At 44.7% G+C, this 27,830-nt stretch overlaps 1 protein-coding gene across 1 annotated transcript; it reads right to left on the reverse strand.

The window, feature by feature from the left end:
* Nucleotides 1–430: 430 nt before the first annotated feature.
* On the reverse strand, nt 431–27,830 carry FAAP100 (FA core complex associated protein 100). The gene is made up of 9 exons (XM_083351376.1): nt 27,380–27,830; nt 22,605–22,723; nt 19,089–20,017; nt 12,783–12,936; nt 11,398–12,176; nt 9,569–9,705; nt 6,570–6,686; nt 4,815–4,901; nt 431–1,358 (listed from the first exon to the last, which is right to left on the reverse strand). Exons 1-9 carry the CDS (start codon nt 27,542–27,544, stop codon nt 1,233–1,235), a joined length of 2,613 nt encoding a protein of 870 aa, XP_083207502.1. The 5' UTR covers nt 27,545–27,830; the 3' UTR covers nt 431–1,232.

The following is a 27,830-nucleotide window of genomic DNA, read 5'->3' on the forward strand; positions in this document are numbered from 1 at the left end:
GAGGATTCTCGCCGAGGAGGGCAGCCACGACATCAATTATTCCAGATTGGACAAGAGGAAAGTGCAGGGCAGCCTTCACCCCTGAGCAATGGTGTGTTTCCTAATGGCCTTTAGTGCCGGCCAGTGAGTACCGGTGGTGTGTGGCTTTTCAATTATTCATCCGGAGGTGGCAGCTTTTAAAAACAGATGCTGCATTAGCTGAGCAGGGAGACGGCAGGCACAGCCCCCAAGCTGCCAAGGGGCTGCCAGGAGGAGGGGAGGGGAGGGGAGGGGAGGGCGACTGGACTTCCCAGCAAGGGAGGGCTATTCCAGGAGTTCACAGCTTGACAAAATGCTGGACGTTTTCCCATCAATACGTGTCCCTTGAGTAGCCAAAGAAAGGTTAGAACACACATATACACAACTCTGCAGGAGTCTCTGCCTTGGAAATTGACAAGCAAGTCGTTTATAGAAAGGAAACGTATTGGAAAAAGGAGCAAAATGTCCCATTACAAAAAGGGATGCCATACTAAGAGCACCCCCTGAGTTACCTAGGTATGCGACAGCCTGTTTTTCCACAGTGTTTTCTGAAAAATGTGACACAGCTAGAAGCATAGCCCTTTGGTGGTGGTGGTGGGGGCGGCGGGGGCGGCAGTGGCTGCTGCTGCTGGGAATGAACCAAAAGGCATCGCATTTCCAACAGAATCTCTCCCTCCCTTCCCCACCGACAACTCGCCAGACTTGCCTGCCACAGCAACGTAAGGAAGGGCCACCGAAAGCGAGAAAAGCTAAACTAACGACATTGAGGCTAATCCACAACACACCATCCTCAGCCACGAGAGCGTCTTACTAGCCATCCAAATTACACACATGCACCTGGGCATCTCTGCGCACACGTGCACACGAGGACCGGGCCGCCTGCCTGCGTGAGCATCACAATGCAACCAGGTGCCTGTCCGGGGGGGGGGGGAATATGGACCCTAGGGAGGGAGGGAGGGAGGGTTGGTGGATGGGTGGGGGAGCTAGTTGTATTCAAAGGGAAGAGGATTGGGGATTGCGGGAGAAAGCTTGGCCCCTGATCCTTCAGTTTCCAGAGGAGCCAGGGTCTGCCTGTTGGGATCCTCCACCCCTTCTCTGCCATGCCTCTGCTTCAGCCTCCCGTCCAGAAAGTGCACAGCCTGCTGCCCCCTTCATCCATCAGCTCTGGGTAGAGGCGGCAGTGGGATCCTCCAAGGGGTGCCGCTCCTTGACAATCACAGGACCACCAGGTCGGGGTTGCGTAGCTGCTGGTAAATATGAAGAAGCTTCTCCACTGTTGCATCCAAATCATTCCCCAGACACAAGTTATCCCAGAGGGACCGGGCTTCCTTTAGCAGCATCTGACAGAACAGAATAACAAGAGTTGGAAGGGACCCTTGGAGGTCTTGTAGCCCAACCCCCCCTGCTCAAGCAGGAAACCCTATACCATTTCTTCTTAAAATAAAACCTCCAGTGTTGGAGCACCCACAACGTCTGGAGGCAAATCCTTCCGCTCATTAATTGTTCTAAATAATTGTCAGGAAATTTCTCCTCAGTTCTAGGTTGCTTCTCTCCTTGATTAGAACGGTGATTGATCAACAAGCCAACCCAAAATGGTTGCCTTTGCCAGCAGGCTCATGCCCAACTAAAGAACATGGCTTTCAAAGCCCTCCTCCCCACCTAGCCAGACTTCTGCAATGCACTTTATTTGGGGCTGCCCTTGAAGACACCTTGGAAGTTACAATCCAGGTCCTATTCTTCAGGCATTCTATTAGCTACCTATAAAACCTATGACATTTTTCTATGCTCAACGGCGACTGTGGTCTCCAAAGATGTTCCAGCTTGTGCTGTCATCTAATGAGGGCTCGCTCAAAGTCTGGCAGCCCCACCACAGGTCTTTCCTGATATATCCTACTCATTCTGCAACATGCCACCTCCAAAAAGAGACCTGGCCCATTTGGTGCCAATATTTTGCAAAGCTGTGAAAATAATTTCCAGCAGGCTGGCTATCAAAACTTAATGGTGGCTGGTCTGCCACTTTTTCTTCTTTTATAGGTTTTTTGGTGGGAGAGTATTAGTCCCTTTTGTTTTAAAGAGGAGAATCATACTGTTTTCTTATATAGGTTGCTTTTATGTTTTTATACGCTACCTAGAACCTGGTGATATAGACTCATACATAATGCAGATGGTCCTCACTTAACAACCGCCCCATTTAGTGACCATTAAAAATTACGGTGGTGGTTAAAAAATATGACTGGTCCTCAGTCAAACAACCATCAAACCATCTTGTGATGCGATCGCACTCAAGCGCTTCGCGGCTGGCTTCCAACAAGCAGAGTCAATGGAGAGGCCAGCAATAAAAACAAAAATCGTGGTCACGTGGTGTCTCCCTTAATAACATCATTGCTTAGTGACGGAGTCCCTGGTTCCAACTGTGACAATTAAGCAAGGACTGTATCTACGTATTCAATTCAAATCAGGGGATTTTCCCCTTAAAACCTTTCTCCCTGCACAAGACTGCGTCGTCCTGCAGCTATTCTGTGATTCAGGATTGGCAGAGTTTGTTATGGCCAGGGCTTCTGGTCTTCATACAAAAAGATCCAAAGCACCTTTTTTTTCTATTTTTTTTTCCTGGAGCTTTCTGGCTGAAAGGATCTCTTCCAAACAGAAGGCAGAAAACTCTCCAGCTGGACAAAGTAGGAGCGTAGGCAGACTATAACAGAGGTGTCTTGATGGGGACCCTTGGCAGCTGTGGTGGTAAGGTTTCAAATTACCCCCTTATCATTTTATACTGGGGGAGGATGCTATTTACTGGATTTCTCTTACTCTCCCTCCAGCTTTTCTGGAGCAATATTAATTTGTGTATATAGTAAAACAGTTAAGAATATGTTTAAGCTGAGAACATCAATTCTAAAATCTGCTAAAATCTGATGGCCCGGACAGAAATTAACTCAGTGGCTACACATAGGTGGCTCAGAATGAACGTGTTATTTGCATAATTAATCTGTGAAACCTATTACAAGATGTGGTGAGGGTTGCTGACTGGCAGTCTGTAACGTGAGCAGATAAATTGATCTGAGGGCAGATCTAAGGCCATTAGATTCCAAAGAGTAGACAGTGCGGAAAGCAGGCCTCAAGACATCAACTGCAGAGGAATTTTAATCCAGTCAGTCACTGTCTCTCAGCCCAATCAACTTCACTACTGTTGTTGTGAGGACAAATTACAGGCAGTCCCTAACTTACAATCATTCAGTGACCATTCGAAGTTATGGCAGCAGTGGAAAAAGTGATTTATGACCAGTCCTCGCACTCAAAATTCAGGCACTTGACAACCAGCATGTATTTACAATGGCTGCAGCATCCTCACCCTTTCAACCTTCACAGTCATCTTCTGACAAGCAAAATCAATGCAGGAATCTGGGTTTGCTTAATGACCATGTGCTTTGCTTAATGACCGCAGCAAAAAGCTTGTAAAATTGGGTGTGAGTCATGTAATGATCTCCTCATTTAGTGATATGGGGGGGGGGGGGAGAGTCCCAGTCTGAATCATAGTCAAAAATCAAGGACCTCTAAATGACTACCTTTAGCAAGATGTAAATCTTTTGAGCTTGCACACAGATAAAAATGTTATTATGCCTATATGAAATGGTAAGATATCACTGTATCTCTGTCTCATGCCAGAGGTATCTTATTGGCTGCTGTGGGAAACATAGTGCTGGATTAATATGCGCCTTGTCCCGGGGGTAGCAGAGCTATTCAGTTGCTGTATATAAAACCAGGTTGGGCAATGTGTATTTCCACGACTGGGGACAGGGAGAAAAGTTACAAGACAAAACTCAACCCTCAGTGAAATCCTCAGTTGCATAAAAGGTTCCACTGTGAAATCACAGGGCATGCTTTATATATGAATGTCTGCTTTTAGCCCTGGGCTAAGGCAGGGAAGGAAAGAATGGTATCACTAATCAAATTATGGAACACATAAATAGAACGAACACAGCTGATTCCAGACTGGCTGAGGCAGACAACAACTATGGAATAAGCCGTAAATTCATTCCCTCATTGTTTCTGTCAAGCCAGATTCTGAAACTAAGATGGTTCAGCCTCTCCAATTCCAATGGAGTGGCTTATTGACCATTCATTGAGCAATCATTCAAAGTTAAGATGAAGTTGAACAAATGAACAAATGGTAGTTACAACCAGTCCTTGAATTTATAGCTGTCATAATCTCCCCCCCCCCACAATCAAATGATCAAAATTCAGACATTTGGCAGCCTGCCCACATTTACAACCGCAGTGTGCACTTCAACTCTCCACACTCTCCTATTTCCTGTCTCCCCCCCCCCCAATCTGCTCTTTTGGCTGCCCTGCACTCCGCCATTGCCACCTACCCCTGCTGCCCTTCCCTCCAGTACCTCGCTGAAAGGGCAGAGATGGTGGTGATCTCTCTCTCTCTCTCTCTCTCTCTCTCTCTCTCTCTCTCTCTCTCTCTCTCTCTCTCTCTCTCTATATATATATATATATATATATATATATATATATATATATATATATATATATATATATATGTATATGATTCGAACCTGGGCTGATTGCACATTAGGCAGTTGTTTTTACTTCTTGAGCCACAGGATCTCTCTCGCTTTTGTTAGCTTCTGCAAGGGGAGGTATGTGTCAAATACTTTAACTATTTAGATTACTATTTAGATGGGGCAAATCATGTTTGGGGCCTAGCAAGGTAATCTCCCACAGCCAGCTTGAAACAAGTGTGCAATGCACACGTGCTTCCTCCAGTGCCTTGAGGCTGGGTAGTTGCTCACCTCATGGTTGGCTTGGATCTGGTGGAGATACTGCACTCGGATATCCGGGGGAGAAGACTCCTGGGCAGCTTGTTCCAAAATCAGAGTCTGTGTTAATCAAATACAAACACAAAGGACTGATTAAACCCCTCCTGTTTGAAGCAATGGTTTCTTCCATATGGTCCCACCCAGGCTCTATGCTCTGCAGACAAGGGCCTTGTTCGTCTGTTACCCCAAAAGGAACCCTGCCTGCAATTAAATAGGGAAGGCATCTACGGTCCTTGGTGGCGTTAACACCCTGGAATTTCCTCCCCAAATTGGTCCAGCTGGCTGCTTCTTTGTCATGCTTTGAGAAAAAAATTGAAACATAGCCTTCTTTTCTATCTTTCTTCCTAGTAGCCCTGCTTTACTTTACCACTTATCTTTTATGTATATTTAAGCATTTTTTAGTTTGCTGTTTTGATGTTGTAATGCTATTGGTCCTAACTGTTATTTATTCATTCTGTTATTACTCATTGATTATCAAACAGAGTGTATAAATGAGTGAAATCAAGAAAATAAATGTCAGGGCAAGGTGAGAAATCCAACTAGGTCTTCAAATCTGACCCCCTGTGCTTTTCAAATGTGAAGTGATGATGGCCTAACAAACTCCTAAAGCAGAGGCCCCCAACTTATGGGCTGCAGCCCACTACCGGGCCGTGACCTCCTGGCCACCAAGCCATGTGAGTAGCTGGGCAGTGCATGCGCGTGTGTGTGCATGCTCATCCCCCCCTTGTGCCATCGTTGCCACAAGGGTTGTGTGGACAGCAGCAGCAGCGCTACTAATATTGCACAGGCGGCGGGAGCATCTGAGTGGCAGATGTGCAGCGGCGTGCCACACACAGGTGTCAGCATTGCCACGAACTTGCACAAGAGGCAATCAGGCGAGCCGGGGTGCGAGCCTAGCACAGGGCGGTGGCGCAATTATGCTGGTGGTGGCATTGCCACGAGCCTGGCAGCGGCAGCACCACAAACCTCACACAGGCGTCATCGCTGAGAGCCTCATGTGCATGCTCGCAGCCGTTTGTGTGGTGCGCATGCTTGCGGCCTGTTTGTGTGCGTGCGTTTGCTCATGCGCACGTAAGGCCCCTGCCCCTCCCTCTCCCACTGGGCCGCCAACCCAGAAAGGTTGGAGACCCTTGTCCTAAAGGATTGGGCCCAGCACCTCTGGGTTTCCTACTCTCCTTCGCTTTAGGATATACTGTCATTCCCACCTCCCACCTCTGAAGTCTTAAGGAAACCCAAATGATGTGTCAAAGTAGATATTTTATCATTCCCAAAAGGCAGGATTTGTAAAGAGGAGTATATTTCACATTAAAAACCCATAACACAATCACAGCAGTATAGAGGCCTATATAAAAATAACAGACCTGCTTTTTTGTTCCCTTGACAACCTACTACACGATTTTTAAAATGTGTTTATTATTTTTTCGTGCTGCCATCTCCTCCGCGAGGTAACTCTGGGCGGACGATGGGAGAAAACCCTGAACAGCCTTTGCTTCTTAGCATGAGGACAATGGAATATTCATTCCCTTTCTTAAGAGAGAGGAAGTCTATGTGGCTACAAGACTGTTCCATAGATCAGCCCAGATTTTGGGCAGGGCAACAGGAAAATACCACGCAGCCCCACTCTTGATGGACTTCAACCTAAATCTCTTTATCTTGTTTGTGCAAGCAAAGTTTTCAGGATATGCTAGGCAAACATCCCGCCTTCCTTCACTCTGCCACAGCACATACCTGAATGCACCGAACCACAGCATGATGCAGCTGACACATGTTTGCCAGGGGAGACCCCTGGATGACAATCTCCACAGCTTGGATAGGACCTGCTGGGCTCAGGTCACTGACTGTCACCTGGTTGGAAAACAAGAATGTCACTGCCACCAGTTTCACTGAGCAGCGAAACTGAGAAAGCAAAGTAAGAAAGTGTCAATCATCTTTTTTTTTAAGCCTTTCATTTTGCAGGGCTGAGCGATCTCTGTTCCACACCGCCGACACTCAAAGAGGAAAAAGAGAGAGGAAGAGAGTTAGGGTTGCATCTTACGTAAGAGTGCTGAAGGCCGAACAGCATTTTAAGGATAACTATTATGTACATTTCTTTCTTTCTTTCTTTCTTTCTTTCTTTCTTTCTTTCTTTCTTTCTTTCTTTCTTTCTTTCTTTCTTTCTTTCTTTCTTTCTTTCTTCCACGTTCTGAGCTATTTCGTCTGGAAGCACAATATCCCTTTCCCAAATTTACTTATTTGTATGATTTATGCCCCTGATTTAAGCTAAAGTAGAAAGCTTGGAGAGCACGTCACTGGAGTGAAAGGAGAGCCAAGGGACTCCTCCCAGAGTGGTTTTTCCAGTTCACTGAAAAGGCGACATTGTGCTTTAGCCTGTCAGCATGCAGTCTGACCTGTAGCAAAATTTAGAATGGAAACTCTGTATGTAGGTAGTCCTCGACACAGTTCGTTTAGTGAACAGCTGAAATTACGACGACACTGAAAAAGGGACCTATGACTGTTTTTCGCACTTACAACCACTGCAGCATCCCCATGGTCACGTGATCAAAATTTGGACGCTTGGCAACTGACGGCTGCAGTGTCCCCGGGGATCATGTGATCCCCTTTCGTGACCATCTGACAAGCAAAGTCAATGAGGAAGCCAGATTCACTTAACAACCGTGTTACTAACTTAACAATTGCAGCGATTCACTTGAACAACTGTGGGAAGAACGGTTGTAAAATGGGGCAACATTCACTTAGCAATGGTCTCTCCTAGCAACAGAAATTTTGGGCTTAATTGTGATCGTAAGTCGAGGACTCCCTGTACTTCAAGCTTTACATACAACCCATCGTCTAGATGGAAAGAAACTGGCCCGATGAATACAGCTGCAGTGCCATTGTCTCTATTTCTTCTCGAGCAACACTGAAAAATCTGCATGCTCCAATATATTCAAACTACTGAAGAGAAAATAGTTCAAGTCTTCACTCAGTTAAAACTGGGATGGGAAGACCGTGCCCTAACCAGGATCGATCACATATACAACTCCAAGAGCCTTGGTGGAGCAGTGGGCTGATGCCTCCTTAAGTAACACCAGCTGCCTGCAAATTAGTGCAGGTTCGCATCCCACCAGGCTCAAGGTTGACTCAGCCTTCCACCCTTCCGAGGTAGGTAAAATGAGGACCCAGATTGTTGGGGGCAATAAGCTGACTTTGTAATAATGCTGCTTGGGGGGGGCAAAAGCCCTAATAAGCAGGCATATACATAGAATGAAGGCCATTGCTAAGCACATTGATTTGTGCTTAAAATTGTAAGCCGCCCTGAGTCTTCGGAGAAGGGCGGGATATAAATGGGATTAAAAAAAAAGAGCCACCAAATTCAGATTCTAGTTCAAGAGTAAGAATATGGCTAACACAAAAAGTAACACACTTTAATAGTGGAGAAAAGCTGCAGTGAAATGCAGGCCTTCTAGACAGACTTTAAGCCAAAATTCCTTCTCACGTACAAGAAGTTCCTAAACAAAGAATCAAAATCCTCCTCCCATTTCTGAATATATCAATATTATTCTAATATTTAGAATACTGTATGTCCAGCTCTTCGAAAGGGGTCACTTTAATTTTTGGGAGAAGAACCCTTGCAGTCAAAGGAAATGAGACAGCTTGATTGTCCTCCAATGAAATGCATCTTACCTCAGCTGGGGCAGGAGGAACCGCACTAAACACAATGGTATTATACTTATGTACGCCAATCCAGAAGAATCTGGTCATCGTCCAGGCTTGGCTGGCCTAACTCTCTCTCGTATAAGAATTAACCAGCTATGGTTGGAGTACACAGCCAGCAATTCATGGCAATAAGACCCAATGTTAACGATGAACGATGATTAATTGTTCCCACCAATGGTGGGAGATTAACAAGTCAAACCTGACTAATTTCCATCTTCCTGGAATCATAGATTTTGGGCAGCCCTGAGTCAAATTCCCTAGCTAGTGTAGGAATCCAAATTAAAGCATCCCTGGGAGATGACTGTGAAGTTTCCACATCAATATATCCACGAAGGAGAACCCATCGCCTTTCTTCATTCTGTCAGAACCTCTGAGATCTGTGTGGTTTCCACCCTGAAGCAATTCTAGAAGTCTTGAAGACCTGGTTGTGCTCTACAATTTATTGGTTATCTTTTCTACATGTGTTTATACTGAAGATCTCATTTCAATTATCTATTTCAGGGGTGTCAAACTCAATTTCATTGAGGGCCGCATCAGCACTGCGGTTGCCCTCAGGGGGCCAGGTGGGTATGGCCAGGGTGGGCGTGGCCTACTGGGTGGGCGCGGCTAGAGTGCGTATGGCCTACTGGGTGGGCGTGGCCAGCTCTACATCGTTCGCATCAAGGGTGCCCATGAGTGCCTGGGCAGGAGTGGGACAGATCTGAGGGTCTCTGGCAGAAGGAGGGTCTCTGGGCCAGGGCCAAGGCAGTGGGGGCTGTTCCCTCACTGTTTCCAGGATGGCTTCACGGGCCACATGAAACCACTTCGCGGGCCGGATCCGGGCCCCGGGCCTTGTGTTTGACATGTCTGATCTATTTGATATTGTGCTTTTATCTTCTTTTGCTATACTGACAGCTGCCCAGAGTCAGTGTGGAATCTGGTGGTGCCTAAATCTGATTAGCCGTTTCTATAACAACAAGCCTATCTAATCAGAAAAAAACAACAACAACCAAAGTCAAAGTTTCACAGCCCAGTTACAACTCCTGCCTTGCCTCTCGGATGTTCAGCTGCACTTTGCCTCCATCTGGGGCCAACCCTTGCATGACTGCCACCTCCTGGCTCCGAAGGGCATCTGCTTCACCATTTTCAGCCAGCAACCATCGCAGCACAGCACTGCACAGCGGCACTTCTAAGCAAGGAAAACAAAAGAAGGGAAGAAGGGCAACCTTTGTTATCTGAAAAGCATGAGGATCTCTGGGGAACCCTGACTGATATTTCCCGGATTCTCCCACTGGTTTTTTAAATATACTTAAGAGTGTGTAAGTCTAGGATGCGTTTTTCGAAAGACAACTGGACTTTTGTTTTTCCTTGAAGACATTTCGCTTCTTATCCAAGAAGCTTCTTCAGTTCTGACTGAACGGTGATGAAAGGATTTATATTCATGGTATTCAAAGAGTTAGCACTCTTTCTGAGAGTCGTTGAGGCCACTTGGAGGTTTGGCTGTGCCCTCAGGGTCACTTGAATAGTGCAAATGGGTGTTCCACTCTTGGAAATAGTGCTAATGACTAGATGACTACAAGGAGTGTAAATCCTTCCATCCTCCACCATTCAGTCAGAACTGAAGAAGCTTCTTGGATGAGAAGTAAAATGTCTTCAAGGAAATACAAAGTCTAGTTGCCTTTTGAAAAAAGCACCTTTGGGACAACCGACAACCGGCCCGGTTGACTGAGAATCTTCATAGATAATAAGTCTAGGACATAGGTAAGTTTATAATAAAGATGTTAGGCTGAACTGATTGTCTAATATCTTGTTGAATGTAAGGGCCCACCTTTAGGAATCTGAGGTCACAACGGTATAAATAAAAGACTCCCAGTGGACTTTTTAGAAAAAGATACATAATAATTTTATGTTTTAATTGTAGGGCCCCCCCAGTTATCTATGAGTGAGATGGGCAGTCTCCAAATTTTTTATATATATTTAAACACACGGATCTAAAAACTCTCTGCTCTAGTGAGATGGACAAAGGCAATATCTGCAATCCCAGTCTATCACTGCTTGCAGTCCTTGCAAAATATTCCGAATCTCGACATCTTCCTTCCTGCGACACTAGTGTGTTGTGCAAATTTATACCCAACATCATATAAATGTAAGAATTTGAGTATCCTTATTATTTATTGCTTGCCTTGGACAAAGTATCCACTGTAGTCTGGGCTGAAATTAATTCTCAGGATTAGCCGTAAATGAGGATTTGCTCATGGCCACACACAGTGCACTACTTGCATTATTTTTAATTGCCAAGAGGAAGGTTATCCAGCTTCTATCACTGGTTTGGCTGCAACATTGCCCCTTGCTAACCCAAAGGGTTTGGGAGTAATTTGTAGGCTTTTTGATGGTGGAAAACTCATTAAAACCCAAAGATGGCTATTGCTGGCTTTCAGTCTACTAATTTGACATCCTCTGATTCTGGAAAGGATTCTGGAGGACAGCGGTGGGAAACCTGAGACCTTGCAGATGTTACAGAACTGCAATTCCCAGCATCCCTTGTCCCTGCCATGTTGGCCGGTTGTGTAGCAACATCTGCAGAGCCACAGAGCCCCAACCTTTCTTTTAGAATTGTGCTGCATGTGTGGAAAAAAAAATTACAGGAAGTTATATCACCACATAACTTGGCCGAGAACATTATTAACTGGTCCACTGACAAGCGAGACCTCCCAAGCCTCTCACAACAGCTGCCTTGCAAATAAAAGACATTTTTCTTTTCAGGGCAAACAGAGCATGGGAGCTCTCAATGCAGGTGGGCCTTGGAGGTGCTAAACCTCATGAAGGGCAAGGAGAAGACAAATGACAGGACGTTTCAAAAGTATTCACAGGTAACACACACCTGCACAGAAGTCCTTCAAGGACGTTTTCAGCAGTTCAGAGGATACCTTGATTGAAGCTACAGTTGGAGCCAAGTAATTTTCATCTATGATATTCAGTCCCTTTGGGACAAGCTCATCATTCTCTTCCATGCTCTTGAGAGATTTCAAGAAGGTTTCAACTGGATCCCCAGGGACAGAAATGGCCACAGCAGCTTCAGATGTTCCCTTGTTGTCGTTCAAGCGAAGGCACTGCAGAAGATCAATGATGTCTTCCCTCAAGGGCAGGCAGATGCCTTCTCTGTCCAGAGCAAGGCCAGGGGAATCGTCCGAGAAGAGGTCATCCAGAAGCTCAGTAGATTCAGAAACAGTGCCTAAGATCTCCTGCAAACTGTAGTAGAGCGAGCAGGAGACGGTGAAAGGCAGATTTAGTTTGGAGCCTTCGGCAGGGCTGACTGGAAGGGTCACCTCTGTCTTGTTCCCTGGAAGAAGCTGATCTATAGGGAAGGTATAAGTGGTGGCAGAATCTGAAGTGGTTTCCTCAAAGTCACAGGAGTTGGCAACTAGCTGGACGCAGAAGGTCCAGCCACGCTCCAGGCTGCATTCACTTGAGTTTTCCAAGATGCAGGAGATTGTCAAGGTGTCCTGAACCAGCATACGGCTCCAGTGGGCCGCGATGGTGCACGTGATGGGCTTTGGACCATTCTGGCTTGACAGCAAAGCTGCACTCACGTTCATCACTTGGTTCAGGCAGGTCAAAGCTTGATTTTTTTGGTCCACAGCTTTTTTTAGGGAGGACACTCTGCAGGTATCAGAAGAGAAAGAAACACTGAATAATACTGATGGCAAAAACTGCGTAAGAAATCCATATGCAAAAGACAGATAAGCAATGGAAAAATCTGTATGTCAGAACATGTTGAAAACTGCTAGCCCTTTGCGTGGCTTTGTCTGAAGGCTCAGCCAAGTGACCAGAGGGCCTGCAAGTAGGCTATGTTGGCACTGGGCTCACCTCCCTTGTTCGCCGAAGCCTGCAGGCCAGTTCTCGAGGCAAGCTTCCAATGTGAGCCGCAAAGCATGTACTGCTCTTCCAGAAGCCCTTATTCCTTTGCTTCTTCTGGTTCCACTGCCACCCCTAACAGAGTCTCCTGCATAGCTGTCACTTTCACCCATCAAGCCACCACTGCCATGTCTCCAGCCTTGCCCGTTGACAGAGCATGCCGCAGCTCGCCCTTCCATCCCACTGCAGGATTTAGCATCAAATCCTTGTGCAAGAAAAAGCTGCTCACGCAGGACAATCCAGGTAGCATTAGCAAATGCTTCCTGGTGAGCTTCCCAAGCCACCCACATAAAAATGCCAAATTTGAACTCTACATGCAGAGATGCCATTCATAGAGAGGTCAGCTCTTACCTTTCGGAGACATGGCCTATCCCAGACAGCAGCTCTTTGATCCTCTGCCCAGCTTTGTCAGCGTTCATCTTGAGTGGCTGTGTATCATCTGGGCTGCACAAGCCACAGGTCATGAGACGGCCTTTGGCGGAGAGCGCCAAAAGTTCAGATTCTCCTGAGCATGGTGGCAACGTAGAAGAGGAGACAAGCAGAGGAGAGAGTTCAAAACCACGGGGAAGATTTCAATCTGCCTCCCCAGCAACAGATCAAAGAAAACAGAACTTGGAAGTGGGAAGGTTACATAAAGCCCTAAAGAGCCTTCACCCAGGAGCTCCAAAATGGCTCCCATATTACCATGTTTAGTGTCACTGGAGGAGAAAATGATTACTCAGTGGAAGGATAATTGTATAAAATTTAATTTTAAATTAATTCAAAAGTAAATCAAGTCAGTTTCTGTTCGTCCTGATCCACCTACTTACCTTTTGGAGCAGAATCTCTTCATCTCCCCTACAAGCATCACTTTGTAGGGGAGATGGGTGACATATACATGTCACGCAAAGGCTAAACCTGCTTTTAAAACCAGTGTACTGCTTGTATTGTTGTAATCTAGTGTAGTGGTTAAGGCGCTGGCCTAGAAACCAGGAGACTATTAAGTTCTAGTTCCTCCTTAGGCACGAAAGCCGGCTGCATGACCTTGGGTCAGTCACTCTCCAACCTACCTCACAGAGTGGCTGTTGTGGGAAACACAAGAGGATGGAGTATTATGTGTGCCCTGAGTTACTTATAAAGTAATAAAGGTGGGATAAAAGACTAATAAATACAAATAATCCTCATCCTACAACCATATAGTGACCATTAGAAGTTACAACGGCCCTGCAAAGTGATTTGTGACCATTTTTCACACTTACGACTATTGCAGCATCCTCACGGTCATGTGATCAAAATTGGATCTTTATGACGGTTGCAGTGTCCTAGGGTCATGTGGTCACCTTTTGCGATCCTCTGACAAGCAAAGTGAATGGGGAAGCCAGGTTCACCTAACAACTGTGTAACTAACTTAAGAACTACAGTGATTCACTTAACAAAGGGTAGCAAGAAAGGTCATAGAATGGGGCAAAACTCGACGGCTGTCTTGCTTAGCAAGAGGAATTCTGAGCTCAACTGCGGTTGTAAGTCGAGAACTACTTGTAAATAAATGTTCAAACCATGAGGGATGTGTACTTCCCAACACAATATTCGCACAAAAAAAATTTCTTCAGCTTTTCCAAACAGGCAAACATGCTGGCTGAGGACTTCTGGGAGTTGAAGTCCACACATTTAAAACTGCCAAGTTTGAAAAACACTGTCCTAGAACCATCTGAGTATAAAAGCTCTGGAACAACTATGCTGGTTTGGAATTCTGGGGTTGTAGTTACAGGACGGGAGGGAAGAGATGGGCAATCTAACCAGCATTTGCAAGAGAGCTTTCATGATGGAACAAACGACTGCAATACCACTGTCTCTGCCTGTGCACATGCCCCTCGATATCCCTGTCACACCAGATATTCAAAAGAGTCTTTCCTTTCACAAAAGAAAGAAGCAGGCACATTGCCAATTAAACCACAACTCCAAACCACATTTATTACAATAAAACGGCAGGTGGCTGCAGCACAGTGTTTTATCTGGAAATGTGCCCACCTATACAGGAAAAAGATTAAAAAAATAAGTTGGAAAGGAGACTGAGGATAGAAAATATTTTGCATTGGCGGGAGGAAGTCGAACAGGAGCAAAGGAGATCACAGGAGAATTAAAGAGGTAATGGGAAATAAAAAGTGTATTGGCTATGTTGTAAGTATAGGGGTAGTGGCATATTGGTTTGTTTGTACATCCAGCCTGAATTTGGGCTGCCTGAGTATTAAGCTACGGATAACTCTTCTCCTCGGCCTGCAGGAAGAACTGCAAGAAGAGATCATCTCTCAGTCTGTCCTGGAAAAGCGAAGAGCAATTTCTGTGCACAGAAACTAACTTCAGTCGTTGCCACACTCATGCTGGGAACAAAGCCATTGTAGATTCCTCCCCCCTCCAGAGGGCAGAGAAAATTGGTGGCCCAGGAGCGGCTTAGAGAAATGAAAAAGAAAGGCAGCAGGCTCAGGATTGACCAAAGAAAAGGCAGCAGAAGAAAAAGATGGCGGCAGTTTCTTCTTCTTCTTCACCATTTCTTACTCAAAAGCAAGATCCCAGCTGTTTGCTGCCAGGCAGGCACCTTGCCCTTTCCAGAGGCCAGTGCTTCATACAGAAACTGGGAAACTGTAAGTTCAAGTTCAGCTTTAGGCATGAAAGCCAGCTGGGTGACCTTGGGCCAGATACTCTTTTTCAGTCCAGACCACCTCACAGGATTGTTGTTGTGTGGAAAATAGAAGGAAGAACGAGCATTAGATGTTTGCCAACGTGAGGTTTTTTTTAAAAAATAATAAAGGCGGGATATAAATTAGGGAGGGAGGGAGGGAGGGAGGGAGGGAGAGAGAGAGAGAGAGAGAGAGAGGGGGGGGGAAGGGAGGGAGGGAGGGAGGGAGGGCAGATCACAATATGGAGTGATTCTGAAAGTTGGGGGGAGGGCAACAATATGGGGCAAGGGGCAGGCAGAAAACCTACGGGCAACTGTATATCCAGGGAAGTTCCTGTCCAGAATCCTTATCCTAGTTCACGGGTAGGCAACCTCGGCTCTTTTATGACTCATGGACTTCAACTCCCAGAATTCCTGAGAGTTGAAGTCCATGAGTCATAAAAGAGCCGAGGTTGCCTACCCCTGTCCTAGTTGAACGCTTACTACTTTCCAGTGACCCTTTCCGAATAGAACAATATCATCCTAAGATGCAAGACCTTAGGGAATTAAGGGTTCAGAAATTGAAGAAAGAGCCGCTGGGGAAAAGAAGGGGTACAGTAATAACTGACCCCCCAAAACAAAATCTGGGATTGAACGGAGAACTGCACTTCCTGAATGTTAAGAGCCTTTTAGAATAAAACTTGCTGCTAGACTCATTAGCATGTAAAGAAGGTTGAAGGAGAAAAAGTCTATTAACAGCTCAGAAATTAAAGCAGCACTAAAAATAAAGCCTATAGTGGGCCAGAGAGCCAGCTTCTCACATGCTGCACAATTCTAAATCTCCTCCCTGCTGCTTTCGGAAACCGTTTCACCACCACTACAATTTGTCCACACAAATAAAACACTCCCAGCTTTCTTGCTTATTCTTCCTTAGCCAGAGATTACAACATTTCCCATTTTTTGCAGAAACAGTGGAACACCTTTAGGCAAGGCCTTTCCACTATACCTCCAAATACCTGGATGATGGGAAGGATGGGTGCAAAGTCATTTGCTTTCTAAAACCTTGTTGATAACTAGAGCAGCTGCCTCACCCCCCTCTTCCCTTCCTTTGAGTTCAAATGGGAGACAAATGGCCTCCACCAAGCCTTGCTAGAAAGGAAGCCTGTTTCCTGCATACAGGATCTGTATGCCTCTGGCATGGTGAGGCTATTTTGCACAAGAAAGGAAGAAGGGGTAAACTGCTTAGTCTCCCCAGGTTACAGCATTTCAGAGCCATTTTGTTGAAAGGAGGCAGAGCTCTTGAAATGCAGTTTTCTTGAATGGGCTGAGTTGATCAAGCTTTTCTCTGTACAAAGGCCCGAATCAAGAAAGCATCACATCAGTATATAATGGCCATACAGCCTTTCGCCAAAGCTGCAAGGGCTGAGCTCCTTCACCTCAAATCAAGACATCCCTGTCTGACTGAGCAAGTATGATATGAACAAGCTACAGAAAATGGTCTTAACAAGGAGAGAGGGAGTAGAGCGGAGGAAAGGGAACAAAGAGTCAGTTTGGTTTAGTGATTAAGGTATCAAGGTGGAAACTAGGTGCCTTAGTTGAGTTCTAGCCTGGCCTTAGGCATGAAAACCAGCTGGGTGACTCTTTCTCAGCCCAATTCACCTCAGGGGTGTTTCTTGTGGGGGAAATAGGAGGAGGAAGGAGTGTTATGTATGTTTGCACTTTGAGTTGTTTATAAAAATAATGAAGTCAGGACATAAAACAAACAAACTGTTTAGCTGGTCTAGAGCTAGGCCAGGGGTAGGCAACCTTGGCTCTTTTATGACTTGTGGACTTCAACTCCCAGAATTCCTGAGCCAGCTGGTTCAGGAATTCTGGGAGTTGAAGTCCACGAGTCATAAAAGAGCCAAGGTTGCCTACCCCTGAGCTAGGCAATCTAAGACCTCAGAGCTGCTTCTACTTATGTATTCAGTTTTGCTGCCCTTCAGATCAGAGTTTCTGAGACACCATAGAATGCCTTCCTGCCATTTTGAAGTGGAATGCTGGACCAGAAAACCAGAACAGAAGCCAAGCCTTGAGTCGATAATGGGCAGATTTGGAATTTAGAAAACATCTTGCAAGTTGGGCAACCTGCCCATTCACAAAATAGCTGCACAGGGAACTAACTGGTTACAAAGCACCAATTTACCAGTATGCCAGCTCTTCTTCCTGCAAACTGCACTGTATGATCTATTACTTCTGTCATTTTTATGGGCAGCTAGATAAGAGGTTATAGCCACATATACTTATATTTTTAAAAAAGTCCTTTTGGAGCCTGGAGACATTCCTGGAAATTATTGTGTTGGAGCCTGTGACATCACATTATAGCATGCCAGCTTCCCTAAAAAGGTTTTCCATTAATCCCTATTTGTTTATTAAAAAATGAAAACCTTACGAAGAATAGGAAGGCCAACAATGTGTCCACAGGCACATTGACATCTGTGGGCAATATGCTGGACATGCACTATCTCTAAGTCCTGGAAGAGTGTTATCATCATTAAAAAGGGAAAAAGAGAAAACTTTGAGAACTTCTACTCCTCTAAGAGGAAAAACTGGAGAATCTTATTTGTGTAAACAACATAAAGGTAGTCTTTGACTTACAACCATTCACACTGTGACCGTTCAAAATTACAAATGGCACTGAAAAAAGTGATTTATTTCCCTTATGACCATTGCAGCATCCCCCATGGTCACATGATCAAAATTTGATCACTTGGCAACTAATGTATTTATGACAACTGCACTGTCCCACAGTTATGTAATTGCCATTTGTAAACTTCCCAGCTGGATCAACCAGGGATTTGTCTTCTGACTAAGGTCTGCATCTCAGGGATTGTTTGACACATGTTGGAACACAGGCACACACAACTTTCTTCTTTGATGTGGCCACCTCACAAGCCCAATGCAGCAAAACACTTTAGTTGTTGCTCTGACAACCTAGGGGCAAAAGGCTCTCTCAAGGCCATTTTGGGCCTAAGAACCATGAGGAAAGATCAGTGTTAAAGAAAATCTTCTCTTGAACTTATCTGGAAGGGATCCCTGCTTGTTCTGAGGTAATTCAGATAGGCCTCAACTTACAACCATTCATTTAGTATTTGAAGTTACAATGGCCCTGAAAAAAGTGACATATTTTTCACACTTTTCCATAGCCACCTAACAACCATGTTACTAACTTAACAACTGCAGGGATTCATTTAACAACTGTGGCAAGAAAGATCATAAAACGGGGCAAAACTCAATGGCCGTCTTGCTCATCAATGGAAATTTGAGGCTCAGTTGTGGTCATTGGCTGATGATTACCTGTTATCATGGACCAATTCTTTTCTAGCAAAAGAAGTGGGGCAAATCTGAATCAGCACTGGAGCCTGGATCATGATACATTCTGGCCATACCACTACTTCCTCGTGTCTTGTCTCCCTTCATAATTTACTGCAGGCAGTCCTCCAGCTACAACCATAATTGGGGCCTTCTCATTACAGTTGTAAATCGTAATGGCCATAAAAACATTTGTGGCTGACCCAATTTTGTGTTTTTTTGGCAGTGGTCATTGAACGAACACAACAGTCATAAGTGTGAATGCTGCGGTTGTTAAGTGAACACTGTGGTCATCAAGTGAACCCCTTGTTCTCTGTGGCATGGTTTTGCCAAAACCTGGAAGGGCTGGTTTTTGGCCCTTTACGATGCTTTACCATTGTAAAGCATGGTCACGTGACTGCACCACACTACAAATGGCCATAAAGGCATCCATATTGCAAAACACCCAAAGCGCTGCCTCATAATCATGGGGAGGGGCAGGGTGCAACTTGCAATCCAGGTCATAAATCCCCTTTTTCAGGGAAGATCATAAATTTGAATGGTTGCTATGTGACCGGTTGTAAGTCGAGGGCTTCCTGTACTGATAGGTTCAATAGGAGGCATCCAGACAGGAGTCTCGTGTCAAGGATTACTCTACCGTTCCAGACCATAGACCTCTTCTGATGGTCTAGTACCTTCTGACTCCCGGGAGGATAAGGAAAGCGCCACCACACTGCAGATACTCAAGCTGGCAGGAGACACAGCTGAAGGAAGGGTCCCTGCTGAAGGCTCCACTTTTTCAGCCTCAGGTGTGCTGCTCTCTAAGTCAACCGCATAGATGTCAGAATGGGTGCTGTAGTACATGCAGCTTCCCCCACTGCAGGCTGCACACAGAACTGGTCCTTGTAGATAATACTCCCGGAGCTCTGGGACTTTGACTTCTTCTCCTTGAGAGGCCTTGATGGCCACCACTTTACCATAGTGTCCCAAAGCCACAACACAGTCACAACCCAAGCCTCCATAGCCTGGATGCTCCTCCACACCTGGGGATTTCCGTTCAGTCCTCAGGGCCCCAATGAAGACCACCGGCTCCTCCAGATGGTGAAGGATCTTGACAGGTGAGTCTTCCCAGCCGTGGCCCCCAGGGGAGCTCAGGGCCTTCAAAGGCACGGAACACAACTGCCCATCAGGGAAGCCACAGAGGATCATGGGAGAATCCAGCATGGCAGCATCTACGCCAAAAAGGAGGCTGAAGAGGGGCTCCTCCAGCACGAACCCCCCAGAATGGCGAAGTCCCTCCCAATGGTCACTGGCGCCAGGCGCAGACGCATAGCACAGCACTGGGAGGAAGTGGGCTAAAGACATATCGCCATCATTGCTTGTGCTGGTGGTGATGTCCACATGGCTGACTGGCTGATGTGGCAATTTCTCCTGGCCCTCAGGGCCTGGGAGTTTGTGGAGATTCATGCACCACTTCTCTTGGACTTGGGAAAGGGTGATCAAGACATCATTGAGCAGCGTGAAGGTGCAAAGTGTGGCATCAGGGAGAGCGCAAGCATCACAGCCCATGGGGAAGATGCTGGAAAAGAAGTCGCTTTCCTCACCATCCGTCTGCTTCACTAACCTTCAAAGCAAACAAGAAAATCCTCTCAGAGTAGCCAAAGGGAGAAAACTCGGAAATAGCACTGGCAAATCAGAAGGTTTAGCATCCGCTTCGCTGAGCTGGATTCAGGAATGGGGAAAACTGGGTTAAGACGGATAGAACAACACCCCTGGAGGGAAGTTCCAGCCCCTTAATTTTTATTTTATTTTATCTAAGAATACTTTTTAAGCTGCTTAGAACCTGGAAAAGAATGGCAAAAGAATGGCAGAAACACACAAACACACACAAGGGACAACTTAGATGCGAGAGCCAAGAACAGGGCGCCCTGCAGGCTACATTAGAGGAAATGCTCTATCTGGGTCAATGGGGCTGGCAGAGAGATTTGAATGCTCCCCTTGCATTCAATCTCCCACATTAAAAAGCACCAGGTGTGAAGCTGCTGTTTGCACGTGTTGCATGATGGTATTAACAGTTTCGCTAGATAAGGAAAGACAACCTCAGGAAGGTGATGAGCTTCAGGGTTGAATTATCACGGTCTTGACAACCGATTTCCTGATGTTTTGCCAGATGTTTTGAATGGTTGGCCTGCCTCTGAAGATGCCAACCGCAGTTTCCAGCAAGCCATCAGGAAATCTGATGTCTAGACCAGGGTTTCTTAAACTTTTTGGTCTTAGGACCTTTTCCTGTGTTTAAAAGTTAGGGAGAATCCCAAAAGAGCTCATAATTTTTATAGATTATGTCTATCAATATTTACCATATTAAAAATTAAAACCTGCACATTCATATTTATCAAATCATGTAAAATAACAATATTAAATATTAATGTATTTTTTCATGAAAAAACTGTTCTTTAACAAATTAAAAAAAAATGAAAAGAGTGACATTGCTTTAACGTTTTGCAAATAACTTTAATATCTGGCAAATAATTTTGATTTCACGGAGCCTGAGAGGGTCTTGGTTTGACCTCCAGAGGTCCTCAGAGCAGCCTTTAAGAAATGCTGGTCTAGACCAGGGGTAGGCAACCTTGGCTCTTTTATGACTCATGGACTTCAACTCCCAGAATTTCTGGGAGTTGAAGTCCATGAGTCATAAAAGAGTCGAGGTTGCCTACCCCTGGTCTAGACCATGGTCACTAAATCTTGAGGCTAAACACTGCCCAGCAGATACTGCCCATGCAAGCATGTTGGGGGAAGGAAAAGACAAACCTTGATTCCCACAATGCCAAGGTTTCAGTCAATGCTCAGGATTGCATGTTTTGATAGCCTTCCCATGTATCTAGGTTCTAGAAAACTGGGTGTATAATGTTGGGCAGGATGGTTTTGTTGCTCATTGTTGGGGGTCTAGGCTTCAGGATTTGGGTGACACACCTTGTTTAAGGTCACATTCCCCATTTAAAAAAACACATCTGCAATCAGGATCCTTCTAAATCCAGTACTGACACAGAGAACTGTGTAAAAGTTCTTTTGTGATACGTATTCAGTTTTTGCTGAACTTCTGCATAGAGAGCTGCTGTTGGTGACATATATCTTGTAATACCAAGATGAGTTTATTACACTGTGCTTCTTGGCTCTTGAATGTGGTTTGGAAGTTGCTTTTGGCCCAGAAACTAGTAACAGATGGATGAGTGGTACTTCTCCCCCCCCCCGCCCACCTCCACCCTATGTATTGCAACTTCAACAATCTTCTGTTCTCCGAACCTAAGGTATCTTTGCCTGAGGAATTTGCTCCTCTTGCCCATGACTCTCAACCTTCTGGAAGTATCCTGCATTCTCCAAAGAATCCAAGTTCTCTCTCCTGCTAGTTGGTACATTAGAGATGCCTCTTAGAGTACTTTCATGTTGCTATCTCTTGCTTACTTCCTTCAAAATCCCACTTTTGCATACATAGCCCATCTTCATCCCCTATCATAAGCATACCTCCATATCAGCTTAAGGGAATTAGATGACATCAACAGCGAGATCATTCCCAAAGCTCCCAATCAGATTTTCTATGAGTCATAGAAATTCAGCCCATTAACTGGCATAAGACCTCCATGAGCTCAACAATGGTTTGGTTGGCTACATCTGTCCAACAAGTCAGAGCTATCCTATCCTGTCCTATCCATCTCCTAGCCTATCTTCTGTCCTGTCCTGTCCTATCCTATCTTCTATCCTATTGTTACATTCAGAAGTTACGGGTGCTCTATCACTGAAGCTTTTCAAGAAAAGACTGGACAGTCATTTGTCTGGAATGGTATAGGGCAGGGGTTCCCAACCAGGGGTGCTCGCGCCTCCTAGGCGTGCGAGACGATATTCCAGGGGGTGCGAAAACTTGGGTTTTCAAAATTATAGTGTATATGCATAATTTGTTGATGTTATTTCAAACTTTTGTAAGGGGTGCGAAAATATATCAGAAGCGTTCTAGGGGTGCGCGGTATAGAAAAGGTTAGGAACCCCTGGTATAGGGTCTCCTGCTTGAGCAGAAGACCTCCAAGGCCCCTTCCCACCCTATCATTCTATGTTTTATGTTCTATGTTTTAGTCTGTGTGATCACTCCAGCCTTTAATTCAAGAATTTTAGGCAAGGGATGAAGCTTGAAATACTTAATGCCATCACATTTCATCCCTCACCTGCTTTGATAGTCCAAGGACACGCAATAAATGCCAACTCCAGCACAGAGAATATACAGCTGATGGTGGAGGGGCAAGAGCTCCACATGCCAGACTTGATCAGGAAACTTGTAGACAGCCTAGGAAGAAAATGGGACGGGGGAATCACAAAAAGCCTTCAATAGTTCTCCAGGTAAAATAATGCATTAGCAGACATCTTTACAGCCCATTTTCTGGTTTATAGACTCACAGCAGACCAGGCACATAAATACACATCCAATTGGTCATCAGTAGCCCTGCCTAGAATGAGCAGGGAAGACTTTCCCTCATAAAATCTGCTCTGGTTCCAAATAAACCAAAGTGTACATTATTTACTATCAAACTACAAATAGTGCTTGTTTAATTGCTAAGCAACACGGTTGTTAAGGAAAACATCACATTGCCACAATGGACTCCCTCCCTCACTTCTGCCACAGTCATAAAGTGAGATATCACATGACCGTGACTTGCAATTTTACTGCTGGCACCTCTATGGATTCTGCCGTCAAAAGCCGGCTGTGATGTGTGAAAATGATAATCATATGACTGCGGGATGCTTGCTGTGAGAGTGGTAAACACCAGCCAGTTGCAAAATACCCAAATCTTGATCAGGCGACCATGGGGACACTGTGACAGGCGTAAATGTAAGAACCGTTACTTTTTCAATACTATCATAATTTTGATAGTATAACCTTACCCGGGTGCTTAACACTTATTTCATTATAGGAGATAAGAGCCTTATACCATAGAATTTATCCTTTTTTTCAATTGCTATTGGTATTGGTATTGCTACTTGGTGCTCAGTATTGCTTCTTGGTTAGTAAAATAACACTGAGTAGGTGAAGACTTCTCCACCTCTAAGTTAAATGGGAGAAATTACACCTCAATTTACCCACACACACACACACACACCCATGGCACTGTTGTCAAAAGCAAGAATGCAATGCCAGTAAAAAAGCTGGTAATCTTGCACCCCCAGATGCCACAAGCTTCATCTGGGGAAAAAATGAAAACCAAAATAAGGGGGAAATCGAAAATCTGTCTCTCCAAAAGCCACAGCAAGCTATATCATCGCCTGTCTCAACTACCGCAATGCAAAGGGCTGCCTTTAGTGACCATCTGGAAGCTTCATTTGGTAGAGAATACAGTGGACCAAATGCTCACCAGCAGACATCACTGGAGCCCGTAAGCCCTGTGGTGCAGGCTCCGCTTTGGCTGCTCATTGGCTGAGCAGTGCGGATGTTAATCTACAAAGACCTTCACGCTTGGCAACAGGTTACTGGCAGAACTGCAACACCCTATGAAATTGGCCTGTGCTTGTGGCAGGAGAAACCAGCGGCTACTCCCTGCTTTTGGGAGGTCTGGAGAGTTAAAATGAGAGGAGGGGAGAAATATTTTCAGACTTGCAAGGCTCCATTAATATAATCTTACAATAAAAGTAGAGAGCTATTACTCCTGCTTCTGCCTCTTGCCTGGACTACCTTGACAAACTAACAGCCACTGAGAACTGGATGGATAATCTTGAGATAGAAATCTGCTAAAAGCAAACAAGTTGCTGCCTTGTGCAGACTCAGACCCAGGATCTTCTGAGTATGTATCATTTAAGACACTTCAGCACATCTAGTCTGAAACCATTTTCTGTATATTCTCAACTAGAGGGAAGCTTGAAGTAAATCTTATTTGCTTTGTTTCTTTATCTGAGGATGTTATTTTGCATGTCATTGCTGCCTTTTAAGCCATTAACGATGGCTGATATGTCATTGAACAAGTGGCATATTATATCCAAGATGGGGGCTTTTATTTCAGCAAGGAGAGAACAAGCAGCAGCCAACACACACACATCTGTCTGCAGTCAAAGCTGCAACAGCATTGTAAGCACAGAGTATCGAGTATCATCTACAAATGAAAAAGCCCTGCAAAGTCTGTGTTTTTATCATTTGTGTGAGAAATGAATAATCTATATGCATATCAACCTATTTATTACCTATATTTCTATGTGAGTGGAAAATGCAAAGTTCAGCTTGTTATTATCAGAATAAATTTCTTAGGTAAAATCAAAAGTTTATTTTATTCTTTTGATTTTACCTAAGAAATTTATTCTGATAATAACAAGCTGAACTTTGCACACTTCCCACTCACTTAGAAATATAGGTAATAGATGGATTAATATGCATATAGATGCATTTAATTATTAAAGGGATGCCTTTAATAAAGGGTTTCTAACCTCAATAACTTTAAAGTGTGCGATTTCAACTCCCAATGTTCCCCAGCCAGCATGCTGGCAGGGGATTCTGGGAGTTAAAGTCCACATACCTTAAAATTGTTGAGGTTCAGGAACATTGCTTTAATATATGGAGCTATGGTTTAGATCTTGGAATCAGCACTGGAAAATCCAGGTAATCTGGAGAAAATATATTTTATTATGTATCAATTGTGACAATATAGCAAACAGAAAACATATCTTTCATTTTATAGTTCAACAAGACTACTCTAGAAACAAAAGGCAGATTTGCAGGGACAGTTTTAAGGGGGGTGGGAGAGAATCAACACAGACTGATGTTAAGAATTGGATGCTGCACGTAGATGACTTATGAAGAACAACCAATTTGCTACCAAAGGTTGCTATGGTGAAAAAGATATCATTAAAAAATCAACAGAAAAATCTAAATTAAGGATGTAGACAGTTAAGAACGTCTCTGCAACTCACATATTCTCTCTGCCTGTTTTATAGAAAAAATAATAACGATCCAAGGAGTCTTTCAAACATGAAGCTGTGGTTTCCAGATTATTTATGTAAAATACCAGATAAATGGGGAAGGAGGGAGAGCGGGAGTATGGGATGATCTTGGAATCCAGTTAGAATAATGCGATGTGGAGGGTAGAAAACAAAGCATCAAATCAGTCTGGGTTAATCATATACGATCCATTTCACTTTGATTCTTTCTCTACTACTATGCCATTCTTGTTATTAAACCTGACACACACACACACACACACACACACATACACAGCTATGTGTTTGCAGTGCATTCTACTCATCTGTTCTCTGCTCATAGGACAGACTCTTGTAAAGAGACTAGTTTTTTTAAAAAATAACAGATTAGAAGCTCAAGGACTGATGAAGGAAAAACACAGCGTCCTAGTTTCAACTACATTTCTGATCAAGTTTTAGTTTAGTCAGAAGTAGCATAAGAACTAACTGTATGGACAAAGATAATGCAGTAGATCTCCTTTGCTGCGATCCAGAACTATGAAGGGCAGAATTCATTTTCTCTGCTGTCTAATTTTCTCCTAAAAATTCATGTGCAGGAAGACAACTTCCAGCACTTATTTGCAAAGCATTTCTGGTCCCGGATAGCAGCCAAGCCGATGTAAACTGATGGGCTTTGAAAGCATCCTAAAATGATGAATAATAAAAAAAAATACCCGTGACACGTATATTCACCTTCATTTGTAATAATAAAAAAAAACCTGGTCACAATCTGATCGCTGAATGGATCCCATACTGTCAGATATATTTTATGACTGGGATAGGTAAACTGGTGCCCTGCAGAAGTTCTGGACTCTTTAGTTCCCAGAAATATGACAAATTACAGATTTTGTAGCCCAAGTTATCCCCCATTGTTCAGAAAGTACATTGCATGTAATTATTGCTTTTCTTTAGCCAGTTTCCTCGGGTGCAAAAATTTGCTGTTTGCACTAATTCTCCTAACAAAGCCACAAAAGGCACTTTACTACTTCTATCTTCGAGTCTCCTCAAGGGAAGGAGCAGAGAAAGTCAACATTCTGTTAGGGATATCATTATTTTTTATGTGTTGCAGTGATGCTCTACTTTTTCTCTTTTTAATCCAAATGCTGTATTTAGAATTAGGATTAGTGACATAAGGTATATATGCAAAGAATTCGCTTTGTGCTCACGTGCTGTATGAACATGTTTATTTTTAGCATTTATGGTGTTGAAAAAAACTCACGATAAAATTACAAACTGGGAAAAAGCTACCATGAAAATGAATGCATCTCTTCACATCAGATTTTACCCACCAGGTTGAACTCAATCTACAGAGATGTTTGGGTACACCCATGTAGCCTTCTTGCCAGTATGGAATGGTTTGCCAATGCATTTTTGCAGAACACATTTTTAAGTTCCCTGTCTAGTCTACAGACCTGAAATTCCTAGAGGTTTCCCATCCCAATGCTAAGCAGGGGTGACCCTGCTTTGCTTCTGAGATCAATCAAGGTCAGCTTGATACAGCAACCTGCTGCAGACATACATCAGTGGGATTTAATCCATTCTGGCATTCTCTGATGCTTTGGACCACAATCCCCATCATACACTAAGTAAAGAGCAGTGAAAGTGTACTTCGTTATATCTGGAAGCTGTTAAGACCGGGGAAAGTAGCTTTAAGCTAGCACTAAAGGATGCAGTATGAACTGCACCTGTACTACTCTTTAGTGCTTAGACAATGCATTGTTCTGTACACTGATGGGAGATATTAAACCAGGTTAAGAGAGATCAACTATGATTCGGTAATTATTAAGATACTAGCGTTTTCAAACTTTTTAAGGAGATGCTGCTGTCGTGGTCTTGTAGAGGCTCTGCCTCCCTGGGCCGCCCCATCAGCGTCAAATTGCCCTAACATAGCCTCCCAGCATCTGACCTGATTTCCAGCGTCTCTAGTATCTCCCCATGGTTTCTGCCCCTGAAAGAAGAGAGCTTGGGCTCGGCTAGCAGGACCAAGCGCCAGTCCCAGACATACCTTCATCAGCCGCCCTTCTTGGTCGTAGACGTAGACGTACTCGGTGCCATTGGAGAGGTAGATCTGGTTCTCGTGGCACAGCACGCGGGGCTTCCCAGCTGCCAATCCCCCAACCGGGCAGCAAAACCCCGCCAGGTAATCCACCCTGTGCCCCACCTGGGCCATGACTGCCGCTGCCAGCCTGGAAAGGGGGTCAGAGAGATGTGGGGGCAGAACCGGAGAGCCCTTCAGGTGTCACCCGCGCCTTGTCTGCGAAAGCACGTGGGAACGGAGCAAGTCAGCTTGCACGCAAGGGGCCGCCCCACTCGGGCCATACTCCCCCAGCCCCGGCGCCCCCGGCGGGAACGAAGAGAACAATACAAGCCGAAGACACACACACACACACACACACACACAAACACACACCCTCCTTTCACACTAGTTCAAGGCAAGCCAAGACACTCTCGAGACG

This window comes from Vipera ursinii (genome assembly GCF_947247035.1).
Source record: "Vipera ursinii genome assembly, chromosome: 2".
NCBI classification, from domain to species: domain Eukaryota; kingdom Metazoa; phylum Chordata; class Lepidosauria; order Squamata; family Viperidae; genus Vipera; species Vipera ursinii.